At 41.7% G+C, this 23,628-nt stretch overlaps 1 protein-coding gene across 2 annotated transcripts; it reads left to right on the forward strand.

The window, feature by feature from the left end:
• Window positions 1-10,440: 10,440 nt before the first annotated feature.
• Window positions 10,441-11,588, forward strand: LOC135711921 (epidermal growth factor-like protein). Of its 2 annotated transcripts, none has more exons than XM_065234898.1 (3): window positions 10,441-10,597; window positions 10,659-10,728; window positions 10,785-11,588. In XM_065234898.1, the coding sequence occupies exons 1-3, from the start codon at window positions 10,509-10,511 to the stop codon at window positions 11,571-11,573; spliced, it is 948 nt and encodes a 315-aa protein (XP_065090970.1). In that variant the 5' UTR covers window positions 10,441-10,508; the 3' UTR covers window positions 11,574-11,588. The 2 variants fall into 2 exon arrangements, with proteins under 2 accessions (XP_065090970.1, XP_065090971.1); XM_065234899.1 differs by having other exon boundaries at window positions 10,794-11,588.
• Window positions 11,589-23,628: the final 12,040 nt, after the last annotated feature.

The following is a 23,628-nucleotide window of genomic DNA, read 5'->3' on the forward strand; positions in this document are numbered from 1 at the left end:
AGCGGGTGTCAAACAATAATGTCATAGAAAAAAAGTAAGTTTAATGTCAAAATATTCGAATCGATGCCCTGCAGCGCGTCACATGTAGAAAGTAAAACGGTCATACATTTAAATTTATTCCAAACATCTAGATAAGGAACATACGGCTCAATGATTTGTTTTTGATCGCCAGCAGCATGAGTTGCGTGCATAATAACGTGACGTTATACCGAAGCAATTCAAGATATATATGAATGTTTTTTTTACCAACGTGTAGATGGCAGAATGAGCCGATAACGCGTAACTAGTGATTGTTCTTTCTTTCCATAACAATCGTAAAGCATTAGTCAAAAATATAAGCCAACTTAAGAAAGCGTATGGAAACGTTGGATTTTCAAAAATAGAATTCAATTAATGTTTCGAAATTTTGCAGCATTTATCGACAGGATGAAATACTTTAAATAAAAAGAACACTTGATTGAAGCATTTGAAACCCGTGCAAAGCAATCAAAGCTAGACCCAAGCGTGGGCCCGCGGTTATGCTCGCTATGGCTACTTGTTATAAGTAGAGATAGGGGTGCCATTTCCCTGAATCCAAGTTCTTCAACTTTTATGCTGGTTGGAAATAACATCTTTCGGAAAAGCGTATTCTTGATCGTTTTTCAGATATCGATAAATTGAATACGGAGAGTAGTCTTTCAAATAAAAAATTCTGATGGGATGGGTTGCCTAAGAAAAAAGTTGAAGGGTCTGTGCCTAGAGGCACGAACGGAGTTTTGACGTAGGACGGCTAGTGGTCGGAACAAATATGTTGATAATTTAGTTCTTAACTCTTTCCGTTTTTATATTGGTGGCCCTGAAAAGAGACTACTTAAAACTACTATTTATAACTACAACTAACCTACAACTACTATATACACCTAATCTACTATATACAAATTGCTTGTCAAAGCATGTTCTGATATATTACATTTTTGTGAAAATTTAGTGTTAATTTCGATCATTCTGGAATCTATTTTGCCTGCCTCTTCGTATAAATTTGTTATTCTAGTGTCGAATAGACGAACAAGTACCATCCTCAGCACTCTATTCTGAGCTACCTAAATTTTGTTCCTGTGAGTCTGTGCACATGATTCCCACACCGGAGCTGCGTAGAGGATCGCAGGTGCTATGATTTGTTTGTAGACAGCCAGTTTGTTCACCCTTGAGAGGCGGGATCTGCGGGAAATCAGCAGATACAGACACCTAACCAAGACAGAACACTTGACTACAGTTTTCTATACATGCCAACGGAAGAGTAGCTTTTCATCGATCAACATCCCTAGATAGGTTAGTTCGGAAGACCACTCAACCCTTGTGCCATCCATGATAACAGTACAAGATGGAGCCGGTTTCAGTTTGGGCGATTGCCGATGGAGGAACATGATCGCTTGTGTTTTGGAGGCATTGATTTTGATTTTCCACGTGGTGGCATAATCAGCAAAGGCGTTAAGGCATTGTTGAAGTTTGTTCGTTATTTCGCGGCATCCTTCCTTTGACGGCTATTGCGGTATCATCTGCGAACAGGAAAAACACGCAACCGTCTCCGAGGGGAGGAATGTCGGAAGTGTAGATGCTGTATAGCAACGGGCCCAACATACTGCCTTGTGGGACTCCTGCTGGGATGGAAAACGTGTCTGAAAGACAACCATTCAACGATATCTTAAACGACCTGTGCTGGAGGTAGTAACGGGTGATTTTAACCAGATGTAAAGAAAAGTTGAAGTTACAAAGCTTGTACACAAGTCCGTCATGACAAAAACGCCTTTTCAACTTCTAGCAAGGCCATGGTTGTGGACTTGGATACAACTTTGTTACTTCGGATGTTATTCATCACCGGAACTAGCTGGTGATTGGTGGAGTGCCCCTTTCTGAACCCGAACTGTTCCGGAAGGAGAATGTTGTTTTCCTCGACAAACTTGAGCAAACGATTGAGAATGAGTTTCTCGAACAATTTGCTCAGCGCTGTAAGGAGGCTGATTGATCTGTAGTATTGTAAGTTCCAAGGAAAGTATTGCAGTTCCAAGCATCTGTTGAAAATAGCGGTTAGAAGAGACTACACTTTCATGCTGCGTCTCTTCAAGATCAAGTTGAATATACCGTCAAACCCGGGAGCCTTCATGTTATTGGTGCATTTCAGCACTGATCAAATCTGTTGTACCGTAATCATATCCGCCGGAGGCATGACACAAGGGAAGGCGTCTAGGTTTTGAACGCATTGCTCAACCTGATCATCGAGCAGACTTTGGATAGTCGAGCCAAGCAAATGCGATGAAGCGACATGCTCGCCGGTGCGGTGATTAAAAGCCGATCGTCATCATTTTCGACTCTGAGAGGTGGAACTGGTTTGGGATGAGTTTTGAGGACCTTGGCTACCTTTCAGAATGGTCTGCCCAGGTCTCCAGTCCTCTGAAACTGGCGTCTACGGACATTTCTCAACCGAATCAATAATTGGGTGTGGTAATCAATAGCAACAAACTTACCCCTTACAGGAACTTGTCGAACGCATGTCTCGTCAGCCACCGATATGGTCTGTTGGAGTCCTACCAACGCCCGGTCGATGCCATCTACGGTGTCGAGCAGTGGATTTTCTTCGATGTTGTTGTCCACCATTCGTCCGTACTGCACCCTGTTGACATGTAGTTGCTACGCAGGCAGCTTCTAGCAAGAACCACGTTGACACCGACTTCAGTCACCACCGGTTGGTGGTCGGAGCTAAGATAGTTGTGCGCCTCGGGCTTGGATAGTCCGATGTTCGATAAAGGGTGATACGGTCAAAATTTGGTCAATATCAACTTGACGTATTTCTTTCAATTTTGCATTTAAAAAAACCTGAACACCCCTCATTTTGAAGGTGTGTGTGTGTAGAATGTTGCTCCTATTTTGATTTTGGAATTCACTCTTCAGTTGTCAAAATGCCGTCCAAGCAAGAAGAGCAGCGTATCAAAATTTTGCTCGCGCATCGCGAAAATCCGAGCTACTCGCACGCAAAGTTGGCAAAATCGCTAAAAGTTGCCAAATCAACCGTTACAAATGTAATTAAAGTGTTTGGGGAACGTTTGTCGACAGCCAGGAAGTCTGGATCGGGGGGAAATCGAAAACCGGAAGCCGCTGAGACGACAAAGAGAGTTGCCGGTAGTTTCAAGCGAAACCCTAACCTCTCTCTCCGAGATGCCGCAAATAAGCTGGGTGTATCGTCTACAACCGTGAATCGAGCCAAAAAACGAGCCGGACTATCGACTTACAAGAAGGTAGTGACTCCAAATCGCGATGATAAACAAAATACGACGGCCAAAGCGCGATCCCGGAGGCTGTACACGACGATGCTGACGAAGTTTGACTGCGTGGTAATGGACGACGAAACCTACGTCAAAGCCGACTACAAGCAGCTTCCGGGACAGGAGTTTTATACGGCAAAAGGAAGGGGAAAGGTAGCAGATGTTTTCAAGCACATGAAACTGTCAAAGTTCGCAAAGAAATATCTGGTTTGGCAAGCCATCTGTACCTGTGGCTTGAAAAGCAGCATTTTCATAGCTTCCGCCCAAGCAACACACATCCATCAAAATTGGTTGCTGCAACTTGATTGTGACTGAAATAAGGTGAATACAAGTAACCACAACAATTAAATTACAAGTGTGCTGCTAGGGCGGGACTGTCAACCAAGAAATTTACGTGAAAGAGTGTTTGAATAAACGTCTGCTGCCTTTCCTGAAGAAACACGGTTGTTCCGTACTGTTTTGGCCGGATTTGGCATCTTGCCATTACGGTAAAAAGGCCATGAAGTGGTACGCCGCCAACAACGTGCAGGTGGTTCCCAAGGACAAGAACCCTCCCAACACGCCAGAGCTCCGCCCAATTGAGAAATACTGGGCTATTGTCAAGCGGAACCTAAAGAAGACCAAAAAACTGCTAAGGGCGAGCAGCAGTTCAAGGCAAACTGGCTTTCTGCGGCGAAGAAGGTGGACAAGGTGGCTATACAAAATCTGATTGCAGGGGTCAAGCGTAAGGCCCGGCAATTCGGATTTGGAAAAGCGGAAGCCTAACTGAATATTTTTCCTGAATTTTATACTACTTGAACTTGAAAAAGAAATTTAATTTGATTTTTTAAATAAACGATTTCACCGATTTACACGCGTTTTCCCTTGACCAAGTTTTGACCGTATCACCTTTTAGGAAAAAATCCAGGGTGGAGGGATTTCCCGCCGGAGAGATAAAAGTTGGTTCGTCTGGAAACTGCACAGTGTACAGTCCATGTTGTGCGTAGTCGAACAATAGACATCCGTTCCGGTTCCGCTGGTAGTTCCGCCAAGCTTCATGGCGGGCATTCAGGTCGCCCTCAACGATGAATCTGGAGCTAGTACGAGTGATGGCGGTCAGGTTGTTCTTGAATTGGATGCCTAGGCCGTTGCTTGTATTACACTGGCGTGGGCAGTAAACAGCGATAAACCGGACGTTTCCAGTTGGTGATTCCACCTCCACACTAACGGCCTCGATGATAGAAGTGCGGATGTGGTGAAGAGTGCAGAACTTGATTCCCTTTCTGACGATGACCGCTACACCAGCCCCCCTGGAGCTGGTGCGATCAAGCCGGATAATGTTGTGGTCAGAAAACCAGAAGCTGTCACCGGACTTTAGATGGGTCTCGGTTAGAAGACCCACGTCGATGCTGTGCTTGCGGAGGAAGTCGGAAAGCTCAATCTGCTTAGCTCTTACAGATCAAGCGTTCCAGGTAGCGATGGTTAGCGGTTTAGACACCATACTGGATGATGAACTTACCGAGCACTTGGATCTGTTCGGGCTTATTGCGGCACTTACGTAGAGCACCGGTCATGTTGATGAAAATCTCCATCAGTTCATCCGCTGAGAACAGATCGGGATTATTTGTTTGAGCTGTTGGTTGTCTCCAGAATCCAGGGAGGGGATGGAGAGCTTTGTCCAGCAGAAGATCCAGATGTTTCTTGAGGGGGGGGGGGGGGCGTATCGTGAATTCGTTTGTCCATGAAGAGGCGGAAAGTCCTCCGCCCTGAAAGCTGGTGCCTTATCCTTCCTTCGTCCCGGCTGATTGTTGGTGGACACCTGTTTTCGGATGCGCTTGAAATCCTCGCGTTTAGGGCACTGCTTGTCAGATCCTTGGTGAGCTCCACCACAGTTGGCGCATTTGGACGCCACAGCTTCATCCGCAGCACATTCGGAGGTGGTGTGGTTTTGAGCGCAATTGCCTCAACGTGGCTTAATGTTAGAATTTCGGGTGCCGTGTCCAAAGTTCAGACACCGTTGGCACTGAGTTACATCACGATGGCCGCCACGATATGGCTCCCAGCGGACGATGATGGAATTGATGGAGCGGATGGCTTCCAGCGCGTTGAGCGTCACCGAAGGTGTTGTCATTCGTTACGGAATTGGAAAAAAATTTATATTTAAATACCTTCTCCCTTGTAAAATTGGATGCAAATCTCAATGATCACGTACAATGCGAAAATGGCACCGGCTACGATGGAAAATGTTGTACAGTTTTTCGATTTCCTGAAAGAAGTGATTCCAGAATCATTGGCTACACATGTTATCTTTCTATCATAAGTCAATGGATGCTTAAATTCTTCATAACAGCTAAAAGTATGTTGACCGGTACAATTTCCATTTTCGATTTTAATATATTGTACATCACAAAAAGGTCCCATGATGCATCCTGAAACGCCAGCATCGCAGGTGCATTCGTTTGCGAAACACTTTCCATTGGTACAGTTCTTACACTGTATTTTACACTTAACACCATTTCATTCGCATCCATCAGTACAGTTTTATTGATTTTTCGTTGAGCAAGGGTTACCTATATTACCTACGAACATTTTTTTAAGAGCTCATATTCAAGATATGAAGCAAGCACTCACCTTGAATCACAACTTTTATTATTAACGGTGAAAATAACAATTGAATCAAACGAAAATGAAACTAGTACCGATGAAAAAACGCGCAGCTTCATCTTCTCCTGGCAAAATCTTAAATTAAACTAAAACATATTTCTCACTGTAGAAACATTTCACAATGTATCACCAGCTTGACTTGATGATTATTAGTTTACTAGCTGAGTACAGGTTGTTTAGTTGTTGAAAAATCACTTTTGATGAGCCATCAAATGAGTAATATATTAACTTTATTAGCTTTGTTTTACAGCTATAAGAGCTGAGCTACCGATTTGTGACGACACCCAACAACACATAACACCGAGCACATGAGCCCATGAGAGACAAAAAGAGAATGAGAGTATTCTAGGGAGAGAGAAAAACCGCACACAGTAGGAGAGCGAATAGGAACAAACAAACAGAAACAGAAATAAAACGAATTTTGTACATATGTAAATAAACAGTAAAGCTGGGTTTAGACAAGGCAAGTCACTTGATCAACTCAGTTGAATTCAATTGGCTTGAAAAGTTGAGCCTGGTTCAACTTTTTTTCAATTCAAGTGAGTTGATCAAGCCAATTGAATGGCATGGTTTAGACGTTCAAATCGCGTTCAAGTTAGTTGAATTTAACTGACTTGATCAATTGTCTTGCCCTGTCTAAGCCCAGTTTAAGAGGCACTCAATATATCGTTGTTCATGTTATAAATAAATGCGAAAATGGCACCAATTCCCGTTCCAAATCTCCCTAGCTTTAATTATTTGAATGTGTTTGACATCACTCCGCGTTCGTGTTAGTTTTCGTTGCCCGTCCTCTTGTTGAGTTTGAATGGTGGGAAGTACATTCCATTACCAGATTAAGGAGACGTCTAGCGGCAGGTGACGGGACTGGAAGTTTATGAGAAGTTCTCTCTCGTAGAGTTTTAGGGTATGCGTGAGCTCTACCGTTTCTCTGAATGACTTTCTTGAGTATGAATTCATGGGGATAATAGGGAATTTCCGTTTCGTCGATTAATTTGTAGCAAGCCCGGACGATCCAGCTTAAATATGCGTGGCTTAAGCGCCACAAGTTAGTTGTCAAGTCAGATTAAGGAAATGTAAGATTCGGACGGACCGGAAGTCCATCTTTTCCCGAAACCCATCGTGTACTTTCGTGATATTAAAGACACGAAAGATAACTTGGCCTATAGAAGTGCCGTTGTCCCTTTCCTACCTTATCCATAAATTCAATGGTCCCGTCTTAGGAAAGATTTCAGCAAAAAAAATAAAAAATGCTTGTGTATTCTTACTGCCTACCCTAAGGAATTTAATTCAAATAATATAAACCTATTATAATTTTATATAAATTACATACCAATTTATACAAAATTCCTGATCGTTACAATTATTTGTCCACACTAACAAAGAACAAGACTTGTTCCACCTGCGAATAACAAAACCTGCTTAAATGACTCAGTGGTGGAATGGTCCACAGCGGTTGTCTATCTTGGACGGACTATCACTAGACAGACTTCAAGAAAAATCAATTTGAAAAATTGTAGTTCAGTCAGAGCATGAGCATGAGCATCATTGACCGCACACGGTTGCTACTCTGTTATTGCCAGACCAGCTGTAATTACATAGATAACCAATAGACGATGCTTGGGACAAGCAATCAGTCTCAATGTGTAAAAACTGGTGATCTCAAACTAGGCAATACCAGCGCCGGCCGCGCTCGAACCCTGGTCAAGAAAGGAAGGGGTAGGAATGTGTTGACGTGACACCCGCTTTGATGGAAGCCGAGAACACCTCTGCACTTCCACGAGGAATCATTAGGATATTGGGTAATAGAGTTGGGTTTGCAGCAGGAATCGTTTTGGTAAACGATAAGCTGAATTGATGGCCTAATGATCATATAACGCGAAGGAGCTTGGGATTGAACCCACGCTCTTCTGCTTTTGTAAGCAAATCATCGAGTTGCTGTTATTACCATGTTGTCGTGTTAAAAAATAAAACGCTTGACGAATCTTTAATGTGTATGGGCTTGAGATTAGGCTCATGATGTTCTGCTCAGTAAGCAAAAACGGTTGCTCTAAGGCCACTGAGCCTCTCATATAACATTATACCGTTACTCAAGTTGTTAAAACCTTTAAAACCCGGCACCGACGAAAACGAAAAGTTGTGCAAAATACACGATAAACAGCCGATCTTACCATACATTTTTAATATGAAAGGATCTGGTACCGCGTTTTTCTGCTCAGTAAGCAAGCTACGAAATAGTACTTAGGCTTTCAATAAGTTCCACTTTCACGCGACGTTCAATGTTCCGATTTGCTCTTTACGCATTGTTCAGGCAATCATAGCAAGCTATGACCGATGTGACGATTGTTTAAGCCCTGGTTAAACAAGCTATTCAAACGAAATTACGTTCTCGAATTTCACTTGGTATGTAATGAACAACAGAAATACGCGTATGTAATGAACAACAGAAATGTAGTGCCATTGACGGTTAATTTTAAATATACTAACGGTATAGGCTATGGCGAATACGACGGCGCCTACGACGATAACAACAGCGAGTTTGTAACTTACCATTTATCTAGGATATAACACCTTAGCCCAGCACCTCCATTTGAGCTTTATGTCTGCTATCGCTCACTGTTTGCAAGAATATCTAATAGCAATTACCTTTGTTGTAATACTTCCTTCAACGATAAAAAAAATTCTTGCATTGCCATGGTCATCTGGGAGGAGGTTCGCGTCTAGTGCTTTCCCCAGGAACCATTCACGGCCACCAGCTACCGCCCGTCCAATCTTGGGCGTATCCAGCGAGGCATCCTTCAGCTTGCTCACAATCTTCGACACTGGCGAGATACCAGCAGACGAGCACTTTTCTGAGCCATAAACTCGCTGTTTCACGGCAACGTCGGCCACTTTCAATTCAAAATTTGGCCAACCCAATTCTGAGAAAATCAGTCATGATTATTCAGTGGGAATTTAGGAAAATTTTGTAATTTTAGTAGAAGTTCTAGTACATTCAATACCTTTTAAATTACCTTTGGAGAATGAAAACAGGTGGTAAAATGGCATTATTTGTCCACACTAACAAAGAACAAGACTTGTTCTGCCTGCGAACAACAAAACCTGCTTAAATGACTCAGTGGTGGAATGGTCCACAGCGGTTGTCTACATTGGACGGACTATCACTAGACAGACTTCAAGAAAAATCAATTTGAAAAATGGTAGTTCAGTCAGAGCATGAGCATGAGCATGATTGACCGTCCACGGTTGCTACCCTCTTATTGCCAGACCAGCTGTAAACATACAGAGAACCAATAGACGATACTTGGGACTAGCAATCATCCTCAATGTGTAAAAACTGGTGATCTCAAACTAAGCAATACCACCACCGGCCGCGCTCGAACGCAGGTCAACTCGCTGATTCACGGCAATGTCGGCCACCGAATCACCACTAAAACTCGCGGCGGGCACATTATCAGCACTTTCCTCGGCTAATTTCCCAACCAGACCGTGTTCAAAATCGCACACGGTGACGAGACTCCCGATAGAACTACACGCCGAAAGCGTGACATCCGAACACGGTGAACCGACCACCCGGTAGGCAATGAAAATCACAAGCACACTTACATACCATTGGTTACAAAAAAACACACCTGTCCAAAGAAAAGGATCCAATAAACGTCACTCTCGCGAAAGCAAACCCGTCGTCTTTGAACTGCAAAAAAAAAAGGAACTCGGTGAGCAATTTTGCGATACGGAATTTACACTGAAAATCAAACGGGAATGCACAAATTCCACCACACCCAACTGTGAAACACGTTCAGAAGAACTTTTGATACACTTTCGGTATCAATTCCGGTCGAAAATACTTAAGTTTTTGCAAAACTAGTTGCGAGCGAACCAACATCAACACCGACCGTGCTGAGCTTTTTCAGGAATCTTACAGCGCGTAAATAAACTGAAATTAAATATTATCACTCGCGATGCCACAAATTTCTGGTCCGGGAGATCAAACAACGCAGGTAGCGACATCACTTCTGATGCTTGCAAACATGATGAATCTGAAAAATGGTAGTTCAGTAAGAGATGTTTTAGTGAAATTTCTCAAACTCCATACAAGCTCAACCAATTACGTCAAAAACATTAAACCCTTAATGCTTGATCAACCAGTCGCCAAGATTTCTGATTTTTTTATGTACCAACTGTCCAGTACTGTAATAGTTTGTCTGGCCTACGAAGACAATTTCTCCAGGATTAAGGATTTTACCTATAGCTTGAAAACAATTCATCCGATCTTTTGAAAATCCAAGCGAAAGTTTTAGGAAATCACATGTACTTGCAGCTCGGAAATTTCACATCAGGCGCAAGCCTTTCACCACGTTACATATATCTGGATATTAATTGTGCGACATATTTGTATAGGCTTGAATGTTTTTGCACGTCAACACTTTGAAATTTAAACTGTTTAATATGACTAATCCATTGAATTCTTGTATGATTCATTTCGCGCGTAATTTAGGCTATGTTGCGGAATTTCTGATATCATCAGCAATATTGTTTGGTCATTCGACGCATTCAGCTCTGAGCAGCAAGATGGCTTTCTTAAGCTTGCTCAGACTAATGGTTATTTCCCTTGTATATGTACAGTTTACATGTGCTCAGCATTGTGAGAATGGAGTCAAGTAAGTTATATAGCTTTGTTTGATGAGATTTATAATCAATAATGTTATATTTTCTTCAAAGAATGGCACATTTCGAACTGCCCAAGAGCATTATGCATCCAAAATTTGGCTACTGTTTTAACGTTTCTGAAGTAAGTATTTTTGATTGAATCGTAAACCACAAACTTCTCATATCAGTATCGATTAGTTTTCGCAGGTAAAACCCATGGTTTCCAAATTATGCTGTGCTGGGTATTACGAAGAAGGTGACAATTGCCTTCCAGTGTGTAAAAACGGCTGCCAACACGGTGAATGCACATCTCCGGACAATTGCAAATGTAACGAGGGATACGTCATGGCGAATGGACGGTGTGTGTTGAGTTGTGATCCTGGGTGTGTAAGTGGAGACTGTATTGCTGCGGGAAAGTGTAGATGTTGGAAAGGATATCGAACGCTAACAGAGTCAAATGTTTGTATACCAACATGCGAACCACCGTGTGAAAATGGTACTTGCGTGGGTGTGAACCAGTGTAGATGTCACAATGGTTACATCAATTCAACCGATAACTACCGCTGTGAACCGATCTGCGATCCACAGTACACAATGGTTGAAAATGGAGTGTGCATTGCCCCAAATGTTCTACGTTGTAACACAGCGTTCACGCTTACATTATCTGCCGATTCCACGCTGGCGTGCACCAATGACTCACAAATTCATAAATCGAGTTTCAACTTCAACGCCGTTCTGCGCAAATTTTGCATAATTGCCTCCATCATAACTGGATTAATTGTAATAGTTGCGGCTGCGGTTAAAATTTTAAAATGTGTTTTCATGAAGAAATTTCAGATAAATATTTATGGCCACAGCCCTTCTGAGGGCTACAATGACGCTGAGCATGGGAGCTCAAGCAATTCGCCTATCACTACAACGATTATGTCGTCAAGTCCCCTCCCGCAGACACGGAAGAGCTCGAAGTCGAAATATACAAAAATGTAATCGCGAGGATAAGCCGAAAGTGGTCGAAATATAACGAATATAATATGTGATACATTTAAGTGGTTTTTCTTTAGAATGCATTCCTGGACACCTAAACAATTCTATATGCTGTTTGCTTCTGTTTCCTTAAGACGTGCTTACGTGTTTTTAGAACGTTTCTTTGATCTTCATGAGCATTAGTATTGACGACAGGTTGACTGCCCGATTGGCCTGATCTGGCGAAATTGCACAGTGAACCAAATGAATGGGGTTTGGGATTGACAATCAGTGAAGTTGACGATTTTCAGAGTTGGTTGGAAATGATATCTAACACAGGTCCTGATCAATCTCCAAAAATTTCGAATCCTTTGGTTGCGAACTCATACTGTACTGGCTCTTTGAAATTTATTATAAATAATAATAACTATGGGAAACAACTTTTTCAATGCTCCAATAGCAACCAAAACTAGCCATACAAGTCCAATTCACACTTTTTTCTATAAAACAAAATGGGAAATCGAAAGATTTTTATCGATGATCCCAAACGATCCATGTGCCAACATAAGAGTCACTTCCTCTATTTTTCGATTGTTTTGCAAGTGATACTTTTTAATGCTTACGGTGTTCACCTACAAGTTTTCATTTTGGACCGATCCAGTCAACACACTACAAAATTTCCAGTCCAATTTTGCACCCGATCGATGTACCTGTCACCACTGTCAGTGACACTTGTTTTCTACTTCCCGTCATCTACCAGGCATCGAATGTCGCAAAAGTAGACTATTCCACAACTTTTTTGTTCCTCAACTCATCTTCCTTAACAGCTCATCAACGGTTGAATGATGCATTTTTTTTTCTCTCCCTTCCGTGCTCAGCTGGTGGTGATTGCATCCGCATTTTCAGCAGAACTATTTTCCCATTTACGGTACGCAAACAGCGCACTTCTGGCCTCCCGCTGCTGCTGACGGTCAAGAAATTATTGTTGCTATTTAGTATTCGATATGGGCAGCTCTCCACTCATCTGGGGCTCACATGAGCAAAAAGTCGAACCGGTAGAACTCCAACGACGGCATGACGGCGACAGATGTAAACATAGGCACAGTTTTTGCGCGGTTCTCAGGATTTCTCCTTGGCTTTGCTTTTTACGCGTCTTCCGATTGGTGGACTTTATGGGCACCAGGAGCTGCGGCAGCATCCTCGCACAGCTGAGCGTATTTATCGTAACGAGGCTCATAAACAAAAAATCTGCTGCTGGCTGGTTGCTTCGCCGGTCGGCAGACAAAAACTACAAACTGATCGCATGCAGGGATGCTGGATAAGTTCAAACAATGACTTTGTCTGGAACTATAGGTGTATCAGAATGCTGGCAGCACTTTCCAACCCCTGCCACGCCAAGAATGCCGATCACAAGGATAGACAACCGCAGACTCAGTGTTCCACCGTGCAAGCCGACTGCGACTGGAACTGGCGGAAGCGGGCACGAAACGCAGACAACAACGACGACACATATGTCGGAGAGAAACTTATGAACGTAATTCGCCAAATGACAGATTGATTACAAACGCGCTTCTTCTTGGGTGTAATCATCCATCCTGCTGCCGCCAGCGTCTTTCCGGAGTCGTTGCGAACTCATATTCCATGTTTGGGCCAGAATTCCACTCGCTCGCGGTACGCACTCACTCTCTCAGCGGGACGCAGGGATTTATGGCAGGAATGTGAACATCGATCGATGGGACTTTTGCTGTTGCTACTTTCCAGCCTTCCTTCTCATGCGGCCGGCACTTTTTGCCGTAATTTTTCACCACAATCTCAACAGTCTTTAATGTGTCAGTGACTCCTTCGGAAGCCATGAATTCTTCTCGCGGTCCGCCTTTGTCCCAATACGATGGAGGCGCAGTCAGTGGAAGGACCGAGTGTAATAATCAAACAATTCATACAAGTTTAATTTCCATCCTGTATACGAGCCCAAGCATACACAGTTAGGAGCATAGTCGTAAAATGCTCCTCCAGAAAGCTCATCTCGCGCCGCCAAGTTTCCCATTCATGAAAAACTTCCCATTATGGAGCTGTAATTCACCGACAGGCCCCCGGTGCTTAGATATGGCGCGAGAGTCCTTATGGAAATAACATACTTCAACATATTTCACAATGTCCCGACCGAGCTCATCCAGCTTCCGTGCTGGATAGGTCCTGGGCCGCTGCTGGGGAAAACTTTTCCAGATAAAACTTTCATCTTTCTCTTTCTTTTTCTTCTTCTTCTTCCTCCTCATCGCCACCGTTGGTTGGTTGTTGGGTGATGGTGAATGGCAGTATCGTTATTACAACTTGACTGTGCGATGCTATTTATTCTCGCTCGACTGTGAAATGTGCGTGTGGGAAAGTTCTTCCTCCCCCGAATGCTTTCGCATTGGGCACTGCCACACAATGACACTGGGTTGAAAACGTACCCTGCTTCTCTAAATCGACCACTAGTGCCGTACGACAAGGCTTCATCCTTCAATCAGTGACAGTTCGGTAAACAGGATTAAAGTTGTTCGAAGTTTGTTCGACTTGTGCTAACAATGGGTTAAAAGCAAGGGGATTACATCTAGTGGGACAAGCTATTTAAATGAGTTGATGTGTATTGAATGAGGTATAAATTGGACATTTTTTTGGGAATTTATGTATCGTACAATCCTTTGCCAGGCTTGCAATTGCTCATTACAGCTTAAATACTACACGCAAACCAAAAATCTATTACAATGAATGTTAGTTCCGTTTCCTATCATCTTCTGTGCATGAACATCGCAACGAATGTTAGAAATTGACCATGCAGGCGATGTAATGGTTTTTTGCCTTTTTTTATTTCGTGTTCCATCTACGCTTTCGACTATACCAGTAAGCTTGTAGAACGACGTACATTGTAGAACATTGTAGAACGACGCACACACTTGTCTCGAATCTCTCCAGCAGAAAAAGCATACGAAGTCGAGGATGCGAGAAAATGAGCGCTTCATGTTTGCTTTTAGACTGTCCTTAATCAGACGCATAGAGAGAGCAGTGGAGAAAGCACAGGTCTAATAGTCGCAACGTCCGTGGTTCGAGTCCAGTTGGCAACCTTTTTTCTATTTTTTTCGACATAATTAATTTCACTCACTAATACACTCCACACTTTTCGGTCTCCAATTTTCTTACATCGGACCGCAGCTAGGTATATCGCATCCTCGGTTCATGCGGTCTCCACTTACATCCTCTGATGATGAATCCCACATAATTGTAAGCGAATCTTACATCCACCGGTTGGGTGTATTATTCGTAATTATGAAACTTTGAGTTTCATAATTCCGAATAATAGCAATTTCACTTTCTAAGCGTCACAATAAGCGCTTAGCTATAACTATGAGCACTCACTCATCACGATGGCACATTATAGCTAAAATCACTCATTGTGACCCTCTGAAATCAAAATTTTCCAATTTTATGTATCATGCACAAACATTTACCTCCTCTTCTTGCAACATACATATTAACATTATTATTTAAATATCTCATACTAGCATTTTAGCTGTAATGAGCATTTGCACCTTTGGTAATTTTAGCATCGCAGAAATGTTAAAATACATTATTCTTGTGTAAAATTTAGATAACTATTAAGGTTATTTGACAAATACCAGGTAATCAAGATGCTGCAGGTCTCTTTTTTCACTCACGTTTTTTTTTTTCGAAAATCAAATATCATGATTACCTGAGATTTGACAAGGGCTGTGGAGTCGGATGAAAATTGATCGACTCCGACTCTGACTCCGACTCCTCTGAATTGAAATTAACCAACATTGAAGCCAACTCCGACTACAAATCACACTTAATACAAATATAAAAAAATGTATATATACACGCAAACCAAAAATCTATTACAATGAATGTTAGTTCCGTTTCCTATCATCCTCTGTTCATGAACATCGCAGCGAATGTTAGAAGTTGACCTTACAGGCGATGTAATGGTTTTTTGTCTTTTTCAGTTCGTGTTCTTTCTACGCTTTCGACTATACCAGTAAGCTTGTAGAACGACGCACATTGTAGAACATTGTACAATGACGCACACACTTGTCTCGAATCTCTCCAGCAGAAAAAGCATACGAAGTCGAGCATGCGAGAAAATGAACGCTTCATGTTTGCTTTTAGGCTAACCATATTCAGAAGCATGGAGGGAGCAGTGGAGAAAGCACAGGTCTGATAGTCGCAACGTCCATGGTTCGAGTCCAGTCGGCAACCTTTTTTCTATTTTTTTCGACATAATTAATTTCACTCACTAATACACTCCACATTTTTCGGTCTCCAATTTTCTTACATCGGATCGCAGCTAGGTATATCACATCCTCGGTTCATGCGGTCTCCACTTACATCCTCTGATGATGAATCCCACATAATTGTAAGTGAATCTTACATCCACCGGTTGGGTGTAGGGGAAATGGATGTAATATCGGCCAAATGCCTCTAATTTTGGCCCATATATAAATTCAGCAATCGACCAAATTTCCAATATCGACCAAAAATATCCACTAGTATCGTCCCAATGACGCGTTCATCTAGATAAAATTGATAAATTGCAGATTTTTAGCGATGGACCCAGTCTTAGATCCAAAGGCCAACATTAGAGTCATTTCCCCTATATACAAACATATCATGCACATTTAAGGTGATTCCTTGTAGAGTCCACAAATGGCCGCCACGTAGGTTATACATGCACTTCCACTTCGAATTTTCAATTACACAAATCCCGAAAATTGGTGCCCCGATTCCACCTGAAATAGCTACTTCATGTATGCTGCAGTGCGTGGAATAACAATTTGAATGTTGCACGTGTCATAGAAGCTGATATTTGTATGTATGATAATAGATCGATACAATTAAAATGCATATAAGTAAATCCAGTGTTCAGAGTTAAGCGATCAGAGAAATAGCTAGTTGTGCGATGTTTTGCGTAGAGTTTCTCTTGATGTTTTGTGCTATCTGTCCTTATCACTTGTACTGATTTGCGTTAGTGTAGCGAAGGTAGCAATTTTAAGATCCGACCCGAACACAGACTCTCTTGGGCAAGCTAGGAAAGAAGATTGAATAAACTGCCAACATGGCACGCGTTTAATTTTATAGTCATCCAAGAGCGAACATTTATAAATGGTCCTTCGAGCCAGATGAGGTCTTCCGGTGATGTTTCGGACTGTACAATTGAACAATTTCTCTGACGTTGACCACTGAAAACGTGGGATTCGGACGTGTGTGCATTGTGTGACTGTGAAATGAACGCCTATTTTATTGTAGACCGGCAAAAGGGTTTTAGACCGAGAAAAGAAAGGACAACTATCCGCGAAGGCCACAGGTCGTCCGAGGTCAGCTCGAGTTCCGAGGGTTATCGCTGCTATCAAAAGGAAGATTCGGGTGAATCCAGTGTGTTCAATTAGGAAAATGGCAAAGGAACACGGGATCAGTGACTTTACGGCACGGATGATCGTAAAGGAAGGTTGCGGGGCGAAGTCGAGGGCACGGAAAAAACTCACATGATTACCAACCGTATCCGGGAGCTACGAGTCACCGAAGAGAGCATGTTTACCGTCGATCCCGTATCAAATTCCAGATCCGTCCGGTATATTAGTTCTCTTCTGGTAAAAGACTTGGCCGACGAGCACGAGAACGTGTATCAGACAAAGCATCCTGCTAGCGTTATGGTGTTTGGATTGATGGCTTCCGATGGCAAAAAAAAATGGGCCCGGTATTCATTCTAGCAGGCGACAAGGTCAACACGGAGGTCTACATCGGGATTTAATGTAAGTATGCTCTTCCGTGGATCAAAGAACAGTACGGTCCGAAGCCAAATGTTGTATTTCAACAAGATGGGGCTCCGTGCCATACCTCGAACCGCACTCAGAAGTGGTTGCAGGAACATCTTCCGTTCTGGGCGATATGTGGCCGCCATCCAGCCCGATCCTAATCTGCTGGATTACTCAATATGGCGCGTCATGAAGGCCAAGGCCTGTTCTAAACGCCACCCCAGTACAGGAAGCCTCAGACAAACATTGACCCGTACCTGGAAAGAAATGGATCCAGACTACATTTTTAGAACCTGCCGTGCATTCCGAAAGCGTGTGGAGGCCGTAATTGCAGCAAGTGGAAACTCGATCGATGATTAACATAGTTTAAGATTCTGAGAAACATCCTCCCTTTAAATAAAAAAAAAACTCGAATACGAAATTTTTGAGAGTTTTTTTTTAATATTGACATTGCTTAATGGTGCAAACATTATCACGCATACGGTACACTCGCCTCTTTTGTTGGCTAGCTCGAGCTTGAAACCTTAGAGCTTCAAGGTCGGCTCCTGGCTTGTTGATTCTGATCAGAAAAACAAAAACCACCTTAAATTCACTTTTAACTCGTTTATTCTTTTACTCACTCGATATGTCTGTACTGTGGGTATGTACAGTGATGGCCAGCGATGAGGGGATTCTGCAGTAGGTGGGGTTTTTCGGCGGCGGATTAACGGTTGATTCCCGGTAGATGGTGGTGTTTGAGGGTTGTTCCAGCGTGGTACGGCGAATATTGCGCCGGGACTCGATCGGCTGATCAAATGTGGCCTCGAAGCGGTTGTGGCTTATTCATCGTCTTTCGGCTATCGTTTGTCCTCGTACTTTACGACCAAAGGGTTTCAGCCGGTAACCAATGGTTTTTTGTGCGTGTGTGTATGTGTGTGTATTCAATCTAACCCCCACTGGCCGGCAGTGTTATTATGGAAGAACTCTCTCTACAATGTCGCATTTATGGTCATTGTAGACAGCTTTAGTCCGGGAGTTAGAAGGTGATAGCTCTATTGCAGATCCAGCAACCCATTTCAGAATGTCTGAAGAGTCACGCCCATTCCGAGGTTACTTGCACTTACAATAAGCCCCGCATGTATGTATCACCGTTATCAAATGGATATTGGTATTACATACACGCTTCCAGGTTCGAAAATATATTTTTTTCAAACCTGGCATGTATTTGGTTTAATTTTGATATATTTTTTTAATAATTGGAAAGTTCTCACCATATTCTGCTCTTCCGCCGTCGTTGATAACTTCTTTTGGAATCCCTTGGATTTTTTCTCTAACGCTTCGTATTTCATTCCGTGCCTTACCGGCAATTTCCTTCCGTAGATCGTCCTTGGTTGGTTCTAATATAATTCCGCCTTTTTTGGTCGGTTTCATTGAATTGAAATGAATTTCCATGGTGATCTGGGACGAGGCTCACGTCCAAAGTCGCTGTTCCATCGAGCGCTCCGTGTGCGAAAAGAGAATGAAAGAAATACGAAAGGGATCAGTTTCAAGAAGTGAAAGTTTCATCAGACCCCCCTTTGCTAACCATAGTCAAGCAAAGTAAGAATATACAAGCTATATTGGGTACTCATATGGCCGTCAGAATGGTTCATCGGTTGCGAAGTGAAATATTTCTGAAAGTGATGCGTTATATTTCTCAATGTTTTGATTTTATCCTTGGTCCATGTTATATCACAGACAAGCAGACACAACACATTGAACATTCATCATTGTAAACCCCACCACCATCTGTCGTTATACTTTGATGGGCAACACACTCAACAGATGGTTGTAGTGTGTAAACGTCAAACGCTAGGGAATTGATTATGTGCACCACAAGTGGCGTTACTACCAACTAAGAAACATTTAAATTGACCGTTAAAACGATTTCGATGAAGGTTTTAAGAGTGTTATTTCTACTTGTCTGTGATCATACCTTCACTATCGCAACTTCGGGTAATCTGCGAAAGTATTTGCATTTTTCTCAGGCACTTTTGATCTAACTGCAATTACTCTCTCATACTCGAAATGTGCCACGACCAAATTGGCACAACGACGTCCTATACGCTATCTGACCGAAGCGCAGGGAGCCGGTTACCAATGACTTTTTAGCCCAAAATTAATGGGTCCTGATGGGAATATGAGAGGTTGTCTTAGGGCTGGGAATTTCACTGCTGGGTTTAATTGGGTCCTACCTGACTCCGTATTTGACGGTATTTTTCGGTAGTTCTTCGGGACTATTTTCACTTCACTACTTGTTAAACTTTTGGTAAAACAACCAAAGTTCTAGAACTCGTTTCTAACTTGGCAGATCGATGTATCTCACGCAATGGATGAAGTAAAAGAGCTCCTTCTATTCAGTTTGCTTCCTCCTGATTGAGTGTGGAAAAAAATATGACCTGGATCTCCGCCACGGATCTTCCAGGTGATGTGATGTGATGTGATGTGATGTGATGTGAATGGAACCCACCATCAGTGCAAGGATTACCAATGTCTGCAGATACTTTACCGGTTGTAAAGTTCTGTCTGATGGTTTGTTGCAGCAGGGTGAATCAAGTTTTAAGGCTTTTTTCGCGATTTAAAGCCATTTTTTGAGTTTTTGTAGTCATTCTGACGATGAAAGTTGGTTTCGAGTCGGGTGTTTTACAACGTTATGAAATGGTATTCTAATTAGTTTTAATGCGACATTATTGTATTGATACATTTTTCTCTATCAGTGATTTCAGATCATTTTCGCACATTTAAAGCCGTTCTTGGATTGATTTGTCGATTTACCACAATTTATTCATTTCTGGCTATTCTATCTTTCTTTTTTCTGCTGTTTTGTAAATTCAAGTCGTTAAAATGTCATTAGGTTTCAAGCAATCATTCAAGTTGATTGCTTTTTTTGGTGATTTGAATTCATTTTGCCCTTAAAACATCTGCATTCAATATTCGTGTGTCAGCTTAAAAATCTTAAAAGGTCGCAATCAAAAAAAAAGATTGAGAACCACTGCACAGTGAGCAAAATCAAGAACTTAATTGAATTGTGCATGAACTATTGACTTAATCAAAAAAATGTCTGCAGAGGAATTCTAGATAGAGCTGGAATTAGAGCGTAACAGCTTTTGTAAACAATGACTTCTTTCGATAATTTCTAGAAAGTTAAGGCCAGGGCTGTCATCTGATCACTCAATGCGCGCAATATACTGATTTTCTGAAATAAACAAAGTGAGAACCTAGCAAACACAAAGTTTGCTTGTCTTTCACCCTACGCAAATGTAAAGCAGCGGAGAAGAGAAGACAGACACACACCAAGAAATAACGAAAGCTCAATGTGTAGCCATCGCTCCGACGGCTCTGACGCAAAGAGCGCCACTCAGTGTAGGGTTAAAAAATGGGAAATCCAGCAAAAAGACAAAATTCTTCTTCGTTATGCTCTCCTTCATCTCCTATTCATGCAGCCGTGGTAAGCAAAATCTATAAATAATTCAAGGAAGACATTAGCGCTTGTTGTATTATATTCGCTCCCTGCACCGCACGGTGTGGATCGCTTTCTCACAGATTAGTTGGAAAAGAGTGGGCGAAGTATGTAAATGGGAGAACCACACACTCTTTGTCGATTGTTGTGAGATGCATGCACATAGTTGATTTGCTAACGCTTTGAGGTGCTTTCTAGCCCTCGTTAAGGCTCGCCAACGCATATCAACATCATCATCGGGTAGGGGAAGACTTACCCTACACGACGGTTATGTTGGTTTACGTGAGAGTGCCTTAAGTTTTTAGAAATTATCGAGAAAAATCATTGTTTACAAAGGCTTTTACAACCTAATTCCAACTCTATCTAGAATTATTCACATAAGTATTGCCCACAATACTAAAATTTCAAAAAATTATCATGGTCTATTATGAAAAATAAAATAAAAAGCTATCTTTTCCCTTGAAGGTACAGAGGATAATTTCTTCGATAAAGTTGTAGAAACACTCCAAATGTGAAACTTTGTTCAAGATATCTATTTTCTAAATTTAGTAGTTTTGGTGATATGAACCGTTTTCTAGGGTAATCCCTTTAATTTAGTTTTTAACTTTCTATATCATTATTTTTCAAGCAAATAATGCTCTAGACATATATGAACAAGTTTACTACATGTTTTTGATGCAGACAGTACGTGGCTATGTGCACCCCTTACACAGTTATACCACTTTTTAACTTTATATTACCCTAATTTTGACAACATATAGGGGAGAAGCTGGCAAACCGGGACCAATATCAACTGCTTTTTTTAAAACTTAGAGTTTGTACTGAACGGATTAACACTTAATTCCACAAGCCAAATGCAAAACATTCGAAGTTTATCTGGTTTTTGTCTACTTAACAAGAGGCTTTATTCGGCAAACTTGAAGCTTTGATTCATAGCAACATACACAAATGTTTGAACAATATTTTAGAGGTAGCACTTAATTTTAGATTTGCTTTAAATACAAATTGTGGAATTATAGCTTAAATAGTCAGCAAAGGCACAGTATTACCATTCCGGAGGTCACAGTTTCCATTCTGGACCGGTAGAGGAAATCTTTCAGCTTGCAAATTTTCTCGCTTCTCTGAGAATAAAGCCCGATTCAAAGTAAATTTGAACGCATTCAAGTGATTATATCTCATGGTTGATCAAAACGTCAAACAAAAGGGTATTTATTCAGCTTTCAAACTATATATAACAAGCTATTACATTTCACCGTTTCGAACGAACTGTCGCACTTTACTTGTGATCGATGGCATCATGATTTGCACGGTCGCTGGTGACACTATACCGGCGAACTTATTCCAATTTAAACGCATTTGTTGTGCATTTGTTACTTCTTGACCGCATCCTCGAAGTTTATGCTTAAAAATTGCCCAATATTTTTCGATCGGTCTGAACTCAAGGCAATTCGGAGGGTTAATCTCATTGGCGACGAAATTAACATTGTTTGCAGCATACCATTCTAGTACCTCCTTAGAGTAGTGGAAGCTGGCTAGATTCAGCCAAAACATAAAGTTGGTCTTGTTTTTCAGACACTCTTTAATGTAAACCTTCGACGTCATTGTGTGAGATGTGACGAAAACCTTGGTTTTAAGGCCACAACTGCAGATTCCTTGCCAAATCATTAGTTTCCGAGCAAACTTATCAGCAAAAACAAATTTATACCTGGAAGGGACATCCCCACGACCAGTTGTCAGGTAAAATTTTCGTCCGGGGATTTGTTTATAATCCATTTTGACATATGTATCGTCATCCATTCAAATTCAGCCAACAAGTTTCGTCAAAACTCGTTCGTATAGTAATCGTGTTCGCTTTTTGATTACTAAATTTTGTTCCAGGGAGCGATTCGGATGTTTACTGGAACAAAAAGACTTACATCCTTCTCTTGAAAGGATGTTAAGCACGGTGGAAAAGTTGGAATCGTATTTCTTTGCCAAATCACGTATGGAGACACCTTGGTTGCTTTTCACGTACCTCAACACCTTTCTCCTCAGCTCTTTGTCCCTAATGCCACTTTTATGATAGATGCGCTGTGCTCTATCCACGTTTGATTACAAGACTCACCGTTGACTTATGGAATTTTAACACTTTTGCTATTTTTGAGGCAGACCACGAAGGGTTCTCTAGATGTTTGTGCACAATTAATTTTCTTTTCTCAAGTTCCATGATCCGTATTTTCGGGATGCGTCAATCAATCGAGAAAAACTTTTCACCAATTTCTTCGTTAATGAAACATCAACAAATGCCTGTCAAACGTTTTTTGTTCCAACCACCAGGGGCGCGGTGGTGTATTAAACCGTGCGTCCAGATTTACTTCGAATCGACCTTTAGAGCATCATTGCGTTTGCCACTTCATATATTAGAGTTGACATAGCTTAACTAATAACCGTGGAAGTTTATCTAGAACACTAAATTATAATAAGTAAAATAAATGCTTTCGGATCCATTTGATTGTCACTTACACGATATATTTTGAGAAATGCAACATCGTTAATGCAGTAGTCGTATTGAATTGGATTCATAGTGCTAAAGAACTGCACAATGATCATGAGCTTATTCCGGTGAAACCAATCGGTAAAAAATTTTAAAAACGATTGGAAATGACAACATTCTTCGATCGAGCAATCCTGTCGAAGGCAGTTTACAAGTCGGTGCTTCTGTTTTATCCTCCAGGTACTTGTGAAATCCAGCCGGTTGGTAACTATCAACGTAACGAGAATAAATCCATGCTGGTCAGTCCGTTTGCATAGTTCT

This window comes from Ochlerotatus camptorhynchus, unplaced genomic scaffold (genome assembly GCF_037179485.1).
Source record: "Ochlerotatus camptorhynchus isolate MF236.1 unplaced genomic scaffold, CSIRO-AGI_Acam_v1.1 ptg000443l, whole genome shotgun sequence".
Taxonomy (NCBI): Eukaryota; Metazoa; Arthropoda; class Insecta; order Diptera; family Culicidae; genus Ochlerotatus; species Ochlerotatus camptorhynchus.